Raw genomic sequence first — 15,226 nt, 5'->3', positions numbered from 1 at the left:
TTTTCTTTTTGTATTTGATTCTTGAGGTAATAGGGAACCACTGGAATTTCTTGAGTGGGATTGGGGGTGATGACCTGGTCAAATCCACACGTTAGGCAAACCACTTTAGTAGCTGAATGAGGAATGGATTGGAGTGGGGAGAGACTTCACATATCTTCTCCAAAATTGAATATTTCTGTATTCTAAGAAAATCATCTTTGAAACTTTGAAGGGAATCATCTGATCATATGTTTTTTAAATTAATTTTTATTAAGGATATTATTTGAGTTTTACAATTTCTCCCCCTATCTTGCTTCCCTCCCCACCCCCACCCCCACAGAAAGCACTCTGTCAGTCTTTACTTTGTTTCCATGTTGTACCCTGATCCAAATTGGGTGTGATGAGAGAGAAATCATATCCTTAAAGAACAGAAGTCTAAGAGGTGACAAGATCAGACAATAAGTAAGATATCTGTTTTTTTTTCTAAATTAAAGGGAATAGTCCTTGAACTTTGTTCAAACTCCACAGCTCCTTATCTGGATACAGATGGCATTCTCCTTTGCAGACAGCCCAAAATGGTTCCCGATTGTTGCATTGATGGAATAAGCAAGTCCTTCAAGGTTGAACATCACCCCCATGCTGTTGATAGGGCGTACAGTGTTTTTCTGGTTCTGCTCATCTTACTCAGCATCAGCTCATGCAAATCCCTCCAGGCTTCCCTGAAATCCTGTCCCTCCTGGTTTCTAATAGAACAGTAGTGTTCCGTGACATACATATACCACAGTTTGCTAAGCCATTCCCCAATTGAAGGATATTTACTTGATTTCCAATTCTTGGCCACCACAAACAGGGCTGCTATAAATATTTTTTGTACAAGTAATGTTTTTACCCTTTTTCTTCATCTCTTCAGGATATAGACCCAGTAGTGGTATTGCTGGGTCAAAGGGTATGCACATTTTTGTTGCCCTTTGGGCAACAGCTCTCCAGAAGGGTTGGATGAGTTCACAGCTCCACCAATAGTGTAATAGTGTCCCAGATTTCCCACAACCCTTCCAACAATGATCATTATCCTTCCTGGTCATATTGGCCAATCTGAGGGGTGTGAGGTGGTATCTCAGAGAAGCTTTAATTTGCATTTCTCTAATAATTAATGATTTAGAGCATTTTTTCATATGGCTGTGGATTGCTTTGATTTCCTCATCTGTAAATTGCCTTTGCATATCCTTTGACCATTTGTCAATTGGGGAATGGCTTTTTGTTTTAAAAATATGACTCAGTTCTCTGTATATTTTAGAAAGGAGTCCTTTGTCAGAATCATTAGTTGTAAAGATTGTTTCCCAATTTACTACATTTCTTTTGATCTTGATTACATTGGTTTTATCTGTGCAAAAGCTTTTTAATTTAATGTAATCAAAATCATCTAATTGGATTTTGGTGATGTTCTCCAACTCTTCCTTAGTCATAAACTGCTCCCCTTTCCATAGATCTGACAGGTAAACTAATCAATGATCTTCTAATTTGCTTATAGTATTGTTTTTTATGTCTAAGTCCTGTAACCATTTGGATCTTATCTTGGTAAAGGGTGTGAGGTGTTGGTCTAATCTAAGTTTCTTCCATACTAACTTCCAATTATCCCAGCAGTTTTTATCAAAGAGGGAGTTTTTATCCCAATGGCTGGACTCTTTGGGTTTATCAAACAGCAGATTACTGTAATCATCTCCTGCTTTTACACCTAGTCTATTCCGCTGGTCCACCACTCTATTTCTTAGCCAATACCAAACAGTTTTGATGACTGATGCTTTATAATATAATTTTAGATCAGGTAGGGCTAAGCCACCTTCTTTTATACTTTTTTTCATTAAGCTCCTGGCAATTCTTGACTTTTTATTTTTCCATATGAATTTACTTACAATTTTTTCTAACTCATTAAAGTAATTTTTTGGAATTTTGATTGGTAGGGCACGAAACAGATAGTTTAGTTTTGGTAGAATTGTCATTTTTATTATATTAGCTCTACCTGTCCATGAGCAGTTGATATTTGCCCAGTTATTTAATCTGATTTAATTTGTTTGAGAAGTGTTTTATAATTGTTTTCAAAAAGATTCTGATTCTGTCTTGGCAAATAGACTCCCAAGTATTTTATATTGTCTGAGGTTACTTTGAATGGGATTTCACTTTTTAGCTCTTCCTGCTGTATCTTGCTAGACATATAAAGAAAAGTTGAGGATTTATGAGGGTTTATTTTATAACCTGCAACTTTGCTAAAATTGCTCATTGTTTCCAGTAGTTTTTTGGATGATTTTTTGGGATTCTCTAGGTAGGTCATCATGTCATCTGCAAAGAGTGAGAGTTTTGTCTCTTCCTTCCCAATTCTAATTCTTTCAATTCCTTTTTCTTCTCTAATTGCTGATGCTAACATTTCTAATACAATATTGAATAGTAGTGGTGATAATGGGCACCCCTGTTTCACCCCTGATCTTATTGGGAATGCCTCTAGCCTCTCCCCATTGAATATAATGCTTGTTGATGTTTTCAGATAGATACTGCTAATTATTTTAAGGAACAGTCCGTTTATTCCTACACTCTCTAGTGCTTTTAATAGGAATGGATGCTGTATTTTGTCAAAAGCTTCTTCAGCATCTATTGATATGATCATATGATTTCTGATGGGTTTGTTGTTGATATAATTGAAGTATACTAACAGTTTTCCTAATATTGAACCAACCTTGCATTCCTGGAATAAATCCTAAGTTGATCATAATGTATTATCCTAGTGATAACTTGTTGTAATCGTTTTGCTAAGGTTTTATTTAGGATTTTTGTATCTATATTCATCAGGGAAATAGGTCTATAATTTTCTTTCTCTGTTTTAACTCTTCCTGGTTTAGGTAACAGCACCATATTGGTTTCATAGAAAGGGTTAGGCAGAGTTCCATCTTTCCCTATTTTTCCAAAGAGTTTATATAGAATTGGAACCAATTGTTCCTTAAATGTTTGGTAGAATTCACTTGTGAATCCATCAGGCCCTGGAGATTTTTTTTAGGGAGTTCAACAATGACTTGTTGAATTTCTTTTTCTGAGATAGGGTTGTTTAGGTATTTAATCTCTTCTTCATTTAACCTGGGCAACTTATATTTTTGTAGATATTCATCCATTTCATTTAGATTATCAAATTTATTGGCATAGAGTTGGGCAAAATGATTTCGAATTATTACTTTAATTTCCTCCTCATTGGTGTTGAGTTCACCTTTTTCATTTATGATATTAGCAATTTGGTTTTCTTCTTTCTTTTTTTTAATTAAATTGACCAGAGGTATATCAATTTTATTGGTTTTTTATAATACCATCTTTTGGTTTTATTTATTAATTCAATAGTTTTTTTGCTTTCATTTTTATTAATTTCTCCTTTAATTTTTAGAATTTCTAATTTGGTATTTAATTGGGGATTTTTGATTTGTTCTTTCTTTAATGTTTTTAGCTGCATGTTTAGTTCATTGATTTCTTCTTTCTCCAACTTATTCATGTAAGCATTTAGAGCTATAATATATCCCCTGAGAGTCGCTTTGAATGGATCCCATAGGTTTTGGTAATGTTGTTTCATTATTATCATTATCTAGGATAAAATGGTTAATTCTTTCTATAATTTGTTTTTTGGTCTACTCATTTCTTAAAATGAGGTTATTCAGTTTCCAATTTGTTCTGGGTCTATATCTCCTTGGCACAGTATTGCATATGACTTTTATTGCATTGTGATCTGAGAAAGATGTATTCACTATTTCTGCCTTTCTGCAGTTGATCATTAGATTTTTATGTCCTAGTACATGGTCAATTTTTGTATAAGTTCCATGTACTGCAGAGAAAAAGGTATATTCCTTTATATCCCCATTTAGTTTCCTCCATAAGTCTACCATATCTAATTTTTCTAACAATCTATTTACCTCCTTAACTTTTTTCTTGTTTATTTTATGATTCGATTTATCTATATCTGAGAGCAGGAGGTTGAGGTCTCCCACTAGTAGAGTTTTACTGTCTATGTCTTCCTGTCGTTCTTTCAGCGTCTCCTCTAAGAATTTGGGTGCTGTCCCACTTGGGTGCATATATATTGAGTATTGAAATGACATTATTGTCTATGGTACCTTTTAAGAGGATAAAATTTCCTTCCTTATCTCTTTTAATGCTATTTATTTTTGCTGCTGCTTTGTCTGAGATTAGGATTGCTACCCCTGCTTTTTTTACTTCAGCTGAAGCAAAATATATTTTGCTCCAACTTTTTGCCTTTACTCTATATGTATCTCTCTCTTTCAAATGAGTTTCTTGTAAGCAGCATATTGTAGGATTCTGGTTTTTCATCCACTCTGATCTTTGCTTATGTTTTAAGGGAGAGTTCATCCCATTTACATTCAAGTTTATGATTACTAATTCTTTATTGCCCTCCATGCTATCTTCCCTCTGTTTGTATTTTTTCCCCTTTCCCCCTTTATCCATATTCCCCAGTATTTTGTTTCTGAATACCACCCCCTTCATTATGTTTGCCCTCCTATATCACCCCTCCCCTTTCTTTCCCCTTTCCTTTTTTCCCTTTTCCCTTCCCTTCCTTTTGTTATTTCCCCCTTTCCCCCCCACTCCCCTTCCCTTTATCCCCTTTTCCCCTTTTAATACTTGAAAGGTTGGATGTTTTATAAGTTAACTGATTATGTGTAGGTTGACTTTAAGCCAAGTCTAATGTGAAGATTCAAGTATTTCTCATCTGCTCCCTTCTTCCCCTCTATTACCATTGGTTTTTTGTACCTCTTAGTGTAATGAGATTTACCCCATTCAATCCCCTCCCTCCTCCTGTCTCTTTCCTGTCCCCCTTTTTAAGGAGGTAGTGTTTTGTAGATCATTCTATCTAAGTCATAGAAAATTCTGAGTGTCTATCCCTTCTAGTTCAGTATATTCTATCGAATAGAGTCAACATTCCTGAGAGTTATTAGAGTCTTTCTCCCAAGTGGGGTTAAAGCCAGTTACATCCCATTAGATAGCAATCTCATGGATAGGTCATGAATGTCCATCATTTCTGGCTAGGTATATTCTCTCTGTTAGAGTTACAATTCTTAAGATTTATGAGAATCTTTTTTCCGCCTTGCTGGGATATAGCCAGTTTCAACTAACTGGATAGCATTTTTTTCCCCTTTTACCGCCCCCCCCCTTTTTTTTTACCTTTTCATGTGTCTCTTGAACCTCCTGTTTGATGTCCAAATTTTCTGTTTAGCTCTGGTCTTCTCATCAGAAATTTTTGGAATTCTTCCATTTCGTTAAATGTCTATCTTTTTCCCTGGAAGAGAAGGCTCAGCTTTGCTGGATAGTGAATTCTTGGCTGCATTCCAAGCTCCCTTGGTCTTTGAAATATCTCATTCCAGGACTTTCGATCCCTTAATGTTGATGCAGCCAGGTCCTGGGTGATCCTTACTGTGGCTCCTTGATATTTAAATTGTTTCTTTCTGACTGCTTGCAGGATTTTCTCTTTTATCTGATAGTGCTGGAGTTTGGCCACAACATTCCTTGGTGTTTTCATTTTAGGATTTTTTTTTTTTCTGGTGGGGATTGATGTACTCTTTTAATAACTACTTTGCCCCCCGATTCCATGATATCAGGGCAGTTTTCTATCACTAGATCCTGTCATATTAAGTCCAGGCTTTTTTTCTCTTCAGTGTTTTCAGGAAGTCCTATAATTTTCAGGTTGCCCCTCCTTGATCTATTCTCGAGGTCAGTGGTTTTGTTGATGAGGTATTTTACATTTTCTAATATTTTTTTCTATTTTTTGATTTTGTTTAACTGACTCTTACTGTCTCATGGAGTCATTAGTTTCTGTAGACTCCATTCTTTCTTTTTGGGAGGAGTTTTCTTCATTAACCTTTTGCAATTCCTTTTCCAATTGCTCAATTCTACTTTTGAAAGCCTTCTATTTGACCAATTGAAGTTTTGAGAGACTTATTTTCTTTTTGCATTTGTCCATTTGTGGATCTGAGAGAATTATTCTCATTTTGTATTTGTCCAATTGATGATGTCAGAGATTTATTCTCCTTTTGTATTTTCCAATTGTACTTTCTAAGGTTTTGTTTTCTTGTTGCAAGGTATTAATTGTCTCTCCCAAATTTTTAAGCTCCTTCCTTATTTCTTCAAGGAAGTCTTTCTGTGCTGAAGACCAGATCATATTCTCCTCAGAGGTTCCAGGTCTCGCTGAGTTAGGGTCTTTCCCTTCCAAGAATTTTTCTATGCATCCACCTTTCTGCTGAACCTTCTTCATTTTGCTTAGACCTTTAGTTGGGGAGGGGCTGGTTCACAGGGGCTTGGGAATAACCAGAGGCTTTACTCACTGAGTGCAATTTCTCTGGCTAGCCAGTAGGAGGTGTTGGTTGCTTTCTCTGGAGTGTGTGTGACCTTGATTGAGGCCTTCTCCCTTTGCTTGAAGGGAGGAGTTGGAGCTATTGAATTCTTTTGTCTTTGATCAGTGGTGGGCTTTACCCTGGCCTGAGGTCATTCCTCAGCTGGGCTGGTTCTTCTGCTCACACACCTGTGCCTGAGGCAGAATTAGTTTGCATTTGTTTGCTCTGGGAGGAGGTCTGAGCTGTAATGGGACTCTGAGTTCCTCAGACCAGAGATGCCCAGGGATGATGTCCGCGGCTCTACTGCACTGGGACTCTCCCCCCAGCCCTGTCCTCAAGCTCCCCGGGGGACAGCACCAACACCAGTGCCTCTGCTCCCTAGTTGACTCAAGCCCCTGCGGTCTAGCCCCACCGCTGTTCCAGCAGGTCCAGTTCTTGGGCCCTCAGACTCCCGGCTCCAATTCAGCTGCTTATCTCTCTGATTGGGCCTGAGCCTCCCTCTGAGCCCAGACTCACCTGCCGGAATTCGGCCAAACCTGCTGCTGGAGACAAATCCTGAGGTAGATATTCCTTCTCCTGGCTTTTCTTTCTGGGTTTTGTGGGTCAGATTTCTTTTAAGAGGTTTGTTTCATGTGATAGATGGGGAAGAGATCAGGAGACTTTAGAACAGTGCCTGTCTTCTCTCTGCCATTTTGTGGGAAAAACTCTTGCTTTGGAATCTGAGGATCTGGTTTCAAATTGCTCTAATATAACGACTGTGGATGACTTTAGAGAAGTCACTTCCTCTCTCTGGGCCTCAATTTCCACATTTGTCAGATGAGGGATTGGACTAGATGCCTCTGAGGTCCCTTCTAGTTCTAGATGGATGCTCCTGTTGGTGAACTTGGGTAAGTAATTTCCGCTATTTAGGACTCAGCTTCTTTTTCTGTAAAATGGGACCAGTTGGTCTCTAGAGCCATAGTTCGATTGTTAGAATCTTTTTTTTTTTTTGGTTTACTCCTCTGTCATCATCACAGCAGAAGCTAAAGAGGACCCAGCAAGACCAATGGTCATTTTTATATTTTCACCTGTTCCATGACTTTTCATGATGAATGGTTGACCTAATGGTCAACTTTCTCATTTTTAGTTAGACTTTTCCTGAACTAGCAGCCTCAAGTTTGTTTCAGTTGCACTGATATTTGAAGTCCTTCCAACTGTGTACAATATGCCACTGGGCTAATCTTGGGAACCCAGAAATCTGTCCAGAAATATTCTCAATAAGTAGTGACTTAATACTTTGGTTTATAATCACTTATGCACAAACATTGAACCAAACAATTAGTCTGGAGAACATGGATAGCTCTTAATGTTTCAGAATTATACCTCTAGAGAACAGAGTTCAGATTAAGAATTCACCCTATTCTGTGTGGGTTATAAAAAGATATTTTCCAAAGTATGAAGCACAATGAATTATGTAATTCTCTTTCCATTTTGCCTTGAAAAAAGGTATTTGATTTAGATTTAATTTTATTACTCATTCATATACTGAAATATCCAATTTATGAATTTGGAAATTGAAGGAATAGAAGGTTCTTTTTTTTCTTTTTCAGCCTCAAGAAATAAATTAGGCACCTGAAAGGTGTGTGTGTGGGGGACTATTCAGTCTTTCAGGTCTCCAGAATGTCTGTGTGTTGCTAATATGAATCTTCCTCTGATATAATCTTTTAAACATCACAAACAGATCAGTCTATGAGCTCTTGTACAATGGAGCATTCGGAAACGGTAACTTTTGGATAGTTCTCTGAATCCCTTCCTACCTTTTCCTTCTACCCTGATCAGAGGAGGGTTCCTTGACAGAAAGCATGGCCAATTGCACAAAGTAACTTAATACCACTTCTATCACCTTTAGACCCTACCTCAATAATTCCACTAGTAGTTGGAATTTGGGGTTAGGGGAAATCTGGCATTTAGACATCACTAGCATAATAACAAATGTGCCTCCCGAGACATGCAGAGAACAACATAGGAATACTAGGGAGAATTGTTACGTTACAGAAATGTCAACTTATCAAGGATTATGATTTCCTTCTACTTGGGTCTCTGTGTTCATGCTTTTCCCCCAATGTTTTCAAAAGCCATTATTTCAGCAATGCACAAGTAGATGTTTTCTGGTATAGCTGGGAATTAATAGGAAAAATTGATCGAGCACCATCCATGTGCATTGCCAACCCAGTCTTTAAAGTATGCATATTAGTGATTGCCTCCTTAGTTTTATGACCTATATATGTACAAAAAAGGGATTGAGAATCGAATTTATTTCTGAGACCTAGCTCTGGCACTAATTTTAGGTAGAATCTTGGGAAAATTAATTTCCCTTCTAGTCTGTAGCTGAAAAACTGTAGGGGTTGAACTTTTATGATTTAAGGCATCCCCCAAATCTAAAATTCTCTAACTGCCTCAAGTTCAGACATCTCAAAGCAGAATTTTATTTCTTTGAAATGTAAAACACCCCCACAAAACTAAAATGCAAATGCTGTGCAAAACTTGGAAGAACCAGCAGATGGCATAAGTCACAAAGCCAGATTTTCACCGTGACAAAATGGAGATTCCCCTAATCCAGGCTTTTCCATCTTCTCTCCTAAATTTAACCAATCCCTTTGAACCCTGGAGACTTTCAATGAATAGTTGATTGGAAATTGAGTGAACTTTCATGGTTAGTTTGGTTCCCAGCCAATTTTTATTGTCCGTGAAAAATAAAGACTGTAGAGCAGAGTTAAATTCAGTTACTCAGCAGCCTTATTGTATTAGGCAGATCCTTCTTAGTATAGCCCTATTGCTCCATGTTAATTTCTGATGATTTCTTTTGACCTATGTCAGGTTCAGCATTCAGGGTATATGAACTTTGATGTCTTCTCCCTTACAACTGGCTTGCTTGGGGATTGAAAACATTTAGGTCACGTCCTCTATGTGCTCTTTAGGCTCTTGAGTCTGGCATTGAGCTATCTTTGTAGATCCCTTCTAGATCCTGGGTAGAAGAAGGACTCACTTTTGGTCAAAAACTGCCCTGATGTTTTAGCTATTTTCTTTGCCATGAATCTAGCCTACTCCTTACTCTGATGCTGGTTTTTTTCCTACCTTTCCCCCTAGTTCTTGACATTGTTCCATAATTTAATCTAATAATCAACCTTTTGGTTATTTGAGATATTTTAGTGGGTTCCTCCACTCCTGTTCTGTTTGAATCTGTCATCTTGACCTTATCTACTGTGTCTCCTTTCCACATTGCTTCTACTCATCCTTTACTCTTCTTTTTGGATGTTTTTGGGCTTCTGATATCCTGTTCTTCCTCTTGATATCCTCCCTTTTCATAGTTCAGGCTGATACCAACTTTCTAAACTTCGTTCCTCTTTTTTTTTCAGTTTCTTCTCCTCACCAAGGGCCATGAACATTTAATCCATTGTTACAAATTTTGGTTAAAAATAAAAAAATTGCTTTTTTAGAGGAGGACATTTTCTCAGAATTAAGGTTCCAAAATGATTGGAGTCACTGATATAGATGTAATTCCTTTTTAGTTGTTAAAACTGGTTTTTGTTAACTGAAAATATTTGTATATTTGACCTTTGGATTTAAAAAACATGAAACAAGGGGGCGGCTTGGTGGTGCAGTGGATAGAGCACCAGCCCTGGAGTCAGGTGTACCTGAGTTCATATTGGAGACACATAATGATTACCTAGCTGTGTGGCCTTGGGCAAGCCACTTAACCCCATTGCCTAGCAAAAACCTAAAAAACAAAACAAACAAAAAAAACCACTAAACAATCCAGGAGGCATAAGACAAGGAGAAAAAATCTCCCCCAAAATCCCTTAGTCTGTAAAAGGGCAGAACCAAAAGAACCTGCCCAAGTCACAAAGTGGATCTGGTCAAAGATTCTGTGACAATCAGCAGTGTGAATTGGACCCATGAAAGATCACTGTATTTTTAACTTGGATGAGATAGGGAGAGGCAGTCTCAAAATAAACATCTTTCTTTCTGTCCCAACCATGGGAATTAGCAAAGAAGATGCTTTTTTCTTCTAGGAGAATTCAGTCTGCCACCTTGGGTCCTGTTTTCTTGCCTTCCTTTTCATCTCTTTTTCCTTTCATATGTGTCTTTGGTCAATATGTCTAGCTTTGGGTTTCTTTTTCATTCTGTATTTTCTTATATAGATCCTTCCATATTTCCTTATAATTTTAAATTGTGATTATATTTTTTAGTGCCAAAATCTTCCACTGCAGCCACTACAACATTGGATTTAATAATTTTTTTATGTCTTTGATATTCTGATGGATATAAGGTATCATTTTAAGGTTGTATTGATATGCATTCCTTTGATTATTGGGAAGTTTGAGGATATTTTCATGAGCTTATTAATTACTCCTTCATTATTTGTCTATGTCACTTGACTTTTGTCTCATTGGGGTTCCTTTGTTATTAATCTTCCAGATGGGTAATATTACCTTAATAGATTCTGAGTATCACACCTTTTTTTCTGGCATATTAAAAACAATCTGTTTTCATTCTCTTAATTTTAAAGCTCTTTCTTTTAAAAAAAAAACCCTATACATTTTATATATTTGAGCTTGTTGATTTTTGTCTCTAATATTGACTTCTATTTATTTATTAAAACTTTCCCTCCTCTCTATAGTTGAAGCAAGTATATTTTTCCTTTTTCTTGCCATTTTTTGCATGATTTAAAAAAATATTTAGATCACTTGTTCAGTTAGAATTTATTCTGTTGTATAATGTGCGGGTCCAAACACATTGTTTTTTGCCATATATTTATTCAATTTTCCCAGAAGCATCCTCTGATGTTTGTTAAGAATGATTTGGTAAGATTTTAACAACTGTCTTGACAATGATATTCTAATGGAAAGAAATTTATTCTGTAACAGGCCGCTTTCATTCGTGATGTAATGATGCCAGGAGAGTGGGATGTTTGTGTCACATCATATGAGATGGTCATTAAAGAAAAGTCTGTGTTCAAAAAATTTAATTGGCGATACCTAGTCATTGATGAAGCTCACAGAATCAAGAATGAAAAGTCCAAGGTAAGTGAGTGATCTATATCTTTTTTGAAATTTTTATAAAAGCCATTATTTTTTGATCATGATAGTCATAATGAATCTGTCTAAATATGAGTTTGAGTAGTGATACACTCTTGTTGGAAAATCAAATTTTTTTTGGCCTTATCTTTGAAGATAAGATGAAAGTTTAATGGGGTTAATTCAAAGGATGTTCGGAATTCATTGAATGTTTCTCTTTTAAATTAACACTGGTGGCATGGCTAGGATAAAGTGGATAAAGCACTGGCCCTGGAGTCAGGAGCACCTGGGTCCAAATCTGGCCCCAGACACCCAAAGATCACCCTGCTATGTGGCCCCAGGCAGGCCACCCAACCCCACTTGCCCTGCACCCTCCCCCAAATAATGATAACAAAAAATGTGCTTCAGTCTTTGTTCCAACACCAACAACTCTGTCACGGGTGGATCACATTCTTTATGATAAGTCCATCACAAAAGTTACTTCCATATTTTTCCAGTGTTGCCATTGCTGATCGCAACTCCCTCCTTTCTTATTTCTCCACTACCATGTACTCTACTTTCTCTCTCCTTTCACTCTGACTCTGCTGTAGGGTCGCTGAGTGGCGCAGCAGACAGATCCCCGGTTCTGGGGCCAAGAGGCCCAGAGCCCCCATACCACCCCTTAGGCTCAGCATCCACCTGGCCCTATGGTCCTGGTCAGGCCATCCAATCCCAGCCCCTCGCAAGATGTTAAAAAGAAAATGTGTTACATCTGACCACTCTCCCCCCATGGTCCATCCTCTCCTCCATCACTCACATCCCCTCTTCCCCCTGTCCCCCCCCCCTTCTTACTCCAGATGCCTATACCCCATTGAGTATATATGCTGTTTCCTCTCCTAGCCACCTCTGATGAGAGTGAAGATTCCCTCATTCCCCCTTGCCTTCCCCCCTTCCATATCATTGCAATAGCTCATTGTAATAAAGAAAAATCTCGGGGCGGCTAGGTGGCGTAGTGGATAAAGCACCGGCCTTGGAGTCAGGAGTACCTGGGTTCAAATCCAGTCTCAGACACTTAATAATTACCTAGCTGTGTGGCCTTGGGCAAGTCACTTAACCCCATTTGCCTTGCAAAAACCTAAAAAAAAAAAACAAAAAAAATCTTATTATATGAAATATCTTGGCCTATTCCCCCTCTCCTTTTTCTTTCTCCCATTACATTTCCCTTTTTTCTACTGACTCCATTTTACACCATATTTTATCTTCAAATTCAGTTTTCTACTGTGCTTCAACTATAAAAGCTCTTTCTACCTGCTCTATTAACTGAGAAGGTTCATATGAGTATTATCAGTGTCATTTCTCTATGCAGGAATACATGCAGTTCATCATCAAGTCCCTCATATTTTCCCCCTCTACTCCCAATCTCCATGCTTCACCTGAGTCCTGTTTCTGAAGATCAAACCTTCTGTTCAGCTCTGGCCATTCCAAAAGGAACATTTGAAATTCCCCTGGTTCGTTGAAAGTCCATCTTTTTCCCTGGAAGAGGACATTCAGCTTTGCTGGGTAGTTGATTCTTGGCTGCATTCTAAGCTCTTTTGCCTTCCCTTGTATTGTATTCCAAGCCCTATGAGCTTCCAATGTAGTTGCTGCTAAGTCCTGTGTGATCCTGACTGCAGCTCTGCGATATTTGAACTGTGTCCTTCTGGATGCTTGTAATATTTTCTCTTTGACTTGGGAGTTCTGGAACTTGGCTATAATATTCCTAGGGGTTGGTTTTCTAGGATCTCTTTCTTGGGGGGATCGGTGGATTCTCTCCATTTCTATTTTGCCCTCTGCTTCTAGAATATCAGGGCAATTTTCCTGTAGTAATTCTTTGAAAACGATGTCAAGGATCTTTTCCTGATCATGACTTTCAGGTATTCCAATAATTTTTAAATTATCTTTCCCAAGTCTGTTTTCCATATCAGTTGTTTTTTCAATGAGATGTTTCACATTTTCTTCTAATTTTTCATTTTTTTGGTTTTGAAGTATTGATTCCTGATTTCTGGTAAATTCATCAATTTCCCTGAATTCTATTCTTTGTCTGAAGGATTTGTTCTCCCCAGAGTTTTCTTATGTCTTTTTACATCTGGCCAATTTTGCTTTTTAAAGCATTCTTCTCCTCCATAACTTTTCGAACTGTTTTATCCATTTGACCTAAGCTGTTTTTTAGCATACTATTTTCTTCAGCATTTTTTTTGGATTTTCTTGACTAAGCTGCTGACTTCATTTTCATGTTTTTCCTGCATCTCTCTCCTTTCTTTTCCCAGTTTTTCTTCCAAATCCCTCATTTGATTTTCAAAGTCTTTTTTGAGCTCTGTCATAGCCTGAGCCCAATTTCTGTATTTCTTGGAGTCTTTAGATGCAGGAGCTTGCGCTTCCTCACCTTCAGACTGAGTGTTTTGATCCTTCTTGGGCTCATATGCAAAATATTTCTCAATGGTCTTCCTCTTATTTCTCTGCTTGCTCATTTTCCCAGCCTGGGCCTGGTTTTGGGGTGCTTCCTGAGCTTTTGGGACACTCCCACAAGGGTCTCAGTGTGTGGGGCTCTGTCCTCCCTCCTGGTCTGTGAATGACCATAAGCGCCCCCCTCTGCCACAGGGCTGAGGTGGGGGGGCCCCTGCTGTTCTATGGGGGCGCCTAGACTGCGAGCAGGATCTGAATGTGGTCAGAGCCCCAGAGTCCTGTTCGAGAGGCAGAGGACAGAGCTATGCAGTCTCTCTTCACTCCCCTCCCTCAGCTCGATGGGCTCATGCCCCGGAGGCTCCTGCTTTCCGGCTCAGCCTGCTTCTGTTTCCCGATCTGGGCTGGGGTGGCAGTGCTGCTCTCTGTGTGCCCTGAGGGCTGAGCTCCATGTGCTCGCTCTGGCAGAGGTCCCCTGCTGTTCCCCTACTTTGTGCCCGGTGCTCCTCGGGGTGCAGCTCAGGAGACTCCCCCGCTGCTGTGAGCCGTGGCTCCCAGCGCCCTGGGGCTGCCTCCAGGAGGCTGAAGTTCTTTGGCTCTGTCATACCACCCCTCTGGAAGGCCGCCTCTCCGACCCCGGGGAGCAGAGGCTTTCTGCTCTTTTCCAGGTTACCTTGAGTAGGAGAACTTACTCACTGGGTCCCTTTGTGGGTTCTGTCTCTGGAAAGTTTAGTTAGAGTCCTTAGCTTATGAGTTTTATCAGAGAGCTCCTAAGACTTGATCCCTTCTTGTCGCCATCAATGATCATTTTTCTTGATGATTTTTTCCATATCAAACTTGTTTCTTTCCTTCAGTTTGGTGGTTTCCTTGGAGGGTAAAGAGTGAAGAGAGGGAGAACCAAATCTCTTAGTGCCCTAATGTGAACTCTTGATCTACCTGTTATCTCTTCAGCTTTCTGAGATTGTTCGGGAGTTCAAGACCACAAACCGACTGTTACTAACTGGAACGCCATTACAGAATAATCTGCATGAGCTCTGGGCATTACTGAATTTCTTGTTGCCTGATGTCTTCAATTCGGCAGATGTAAGTTTAAACCATGTGCTTTTGTTTTTTCATGTTCAGAAACCTCTGTTTACAAGTTAGATGATATGATTTCAAAAGTAGATTGGAGACAGAATTTATTAAAGTAGAATTTGATTGAATTTATGGTACTTTAATCTGCATGCGGTTTCTGGTTGTTTTAAGAATTTAAGCTGTTCTTAACTATCTTAAAATGGTTACACCTGGTAAGATCTTTATTTTTTTCCTCTTTATCTTAGGGTTCCAAGATTAGCCAGTCCCTAAATTGCATGGGACCTGACGCTACTCCAACTTAGGTGATTTTATCTGAAGCAGACCCAGGTCACC

The 15,226-nt window shown here is 38.7% G+C and overlaps 1 protein-coding gene across 3 annotated transcripts in view; it reads left to right on the top strand.

Moving 5' to 3' along the window:
* SMARCA1 (SNF2 related chromatin remodeling ATPase 1) overlaps nt 1-15,226 on the top strand; it is a 110,559-nt gene that overhangs the window by 22,708 nt on the left and 72,625 nt on the right. For all 3 annotated transcript variants that reach the window (XM_074207815.1, XM_074207817.1, XM_074207816.1), the window contains exons 7-8: nt 11,252-11,407; nt 14,771-14,902. In XM_074207815.1, coding sequence (XP_074063916.1) covers nt 11,252-11,407; nt 14,771-14,902 — 288 coding nt within the window. The remainder of the gene's footprint in view (nt 1-11,251; nt 11,408-14,770; nt 14,903-15,226) is intronic.

The sequence above is a fragment of the Macrotis lagotis genome, chromosome X (assembly GCF_037893015.1).
Source record: "Macrotis lagotis isolate mMagLag1 chromosome X, bilby.v1.9.chrom.fasta, whole genome shotgun sequence".
Taxonomy (NCBI): Eukaryota; Metazoa; Chordata; class Mammalia; order Peramelemorphia; family Peramelidae; genus Macrotis; species Macrotis lagotis.
Note: the sequence above shows the minus strand (reverse complement) of the source record. Positions and strands in the feature narration are given on the sequence as shown.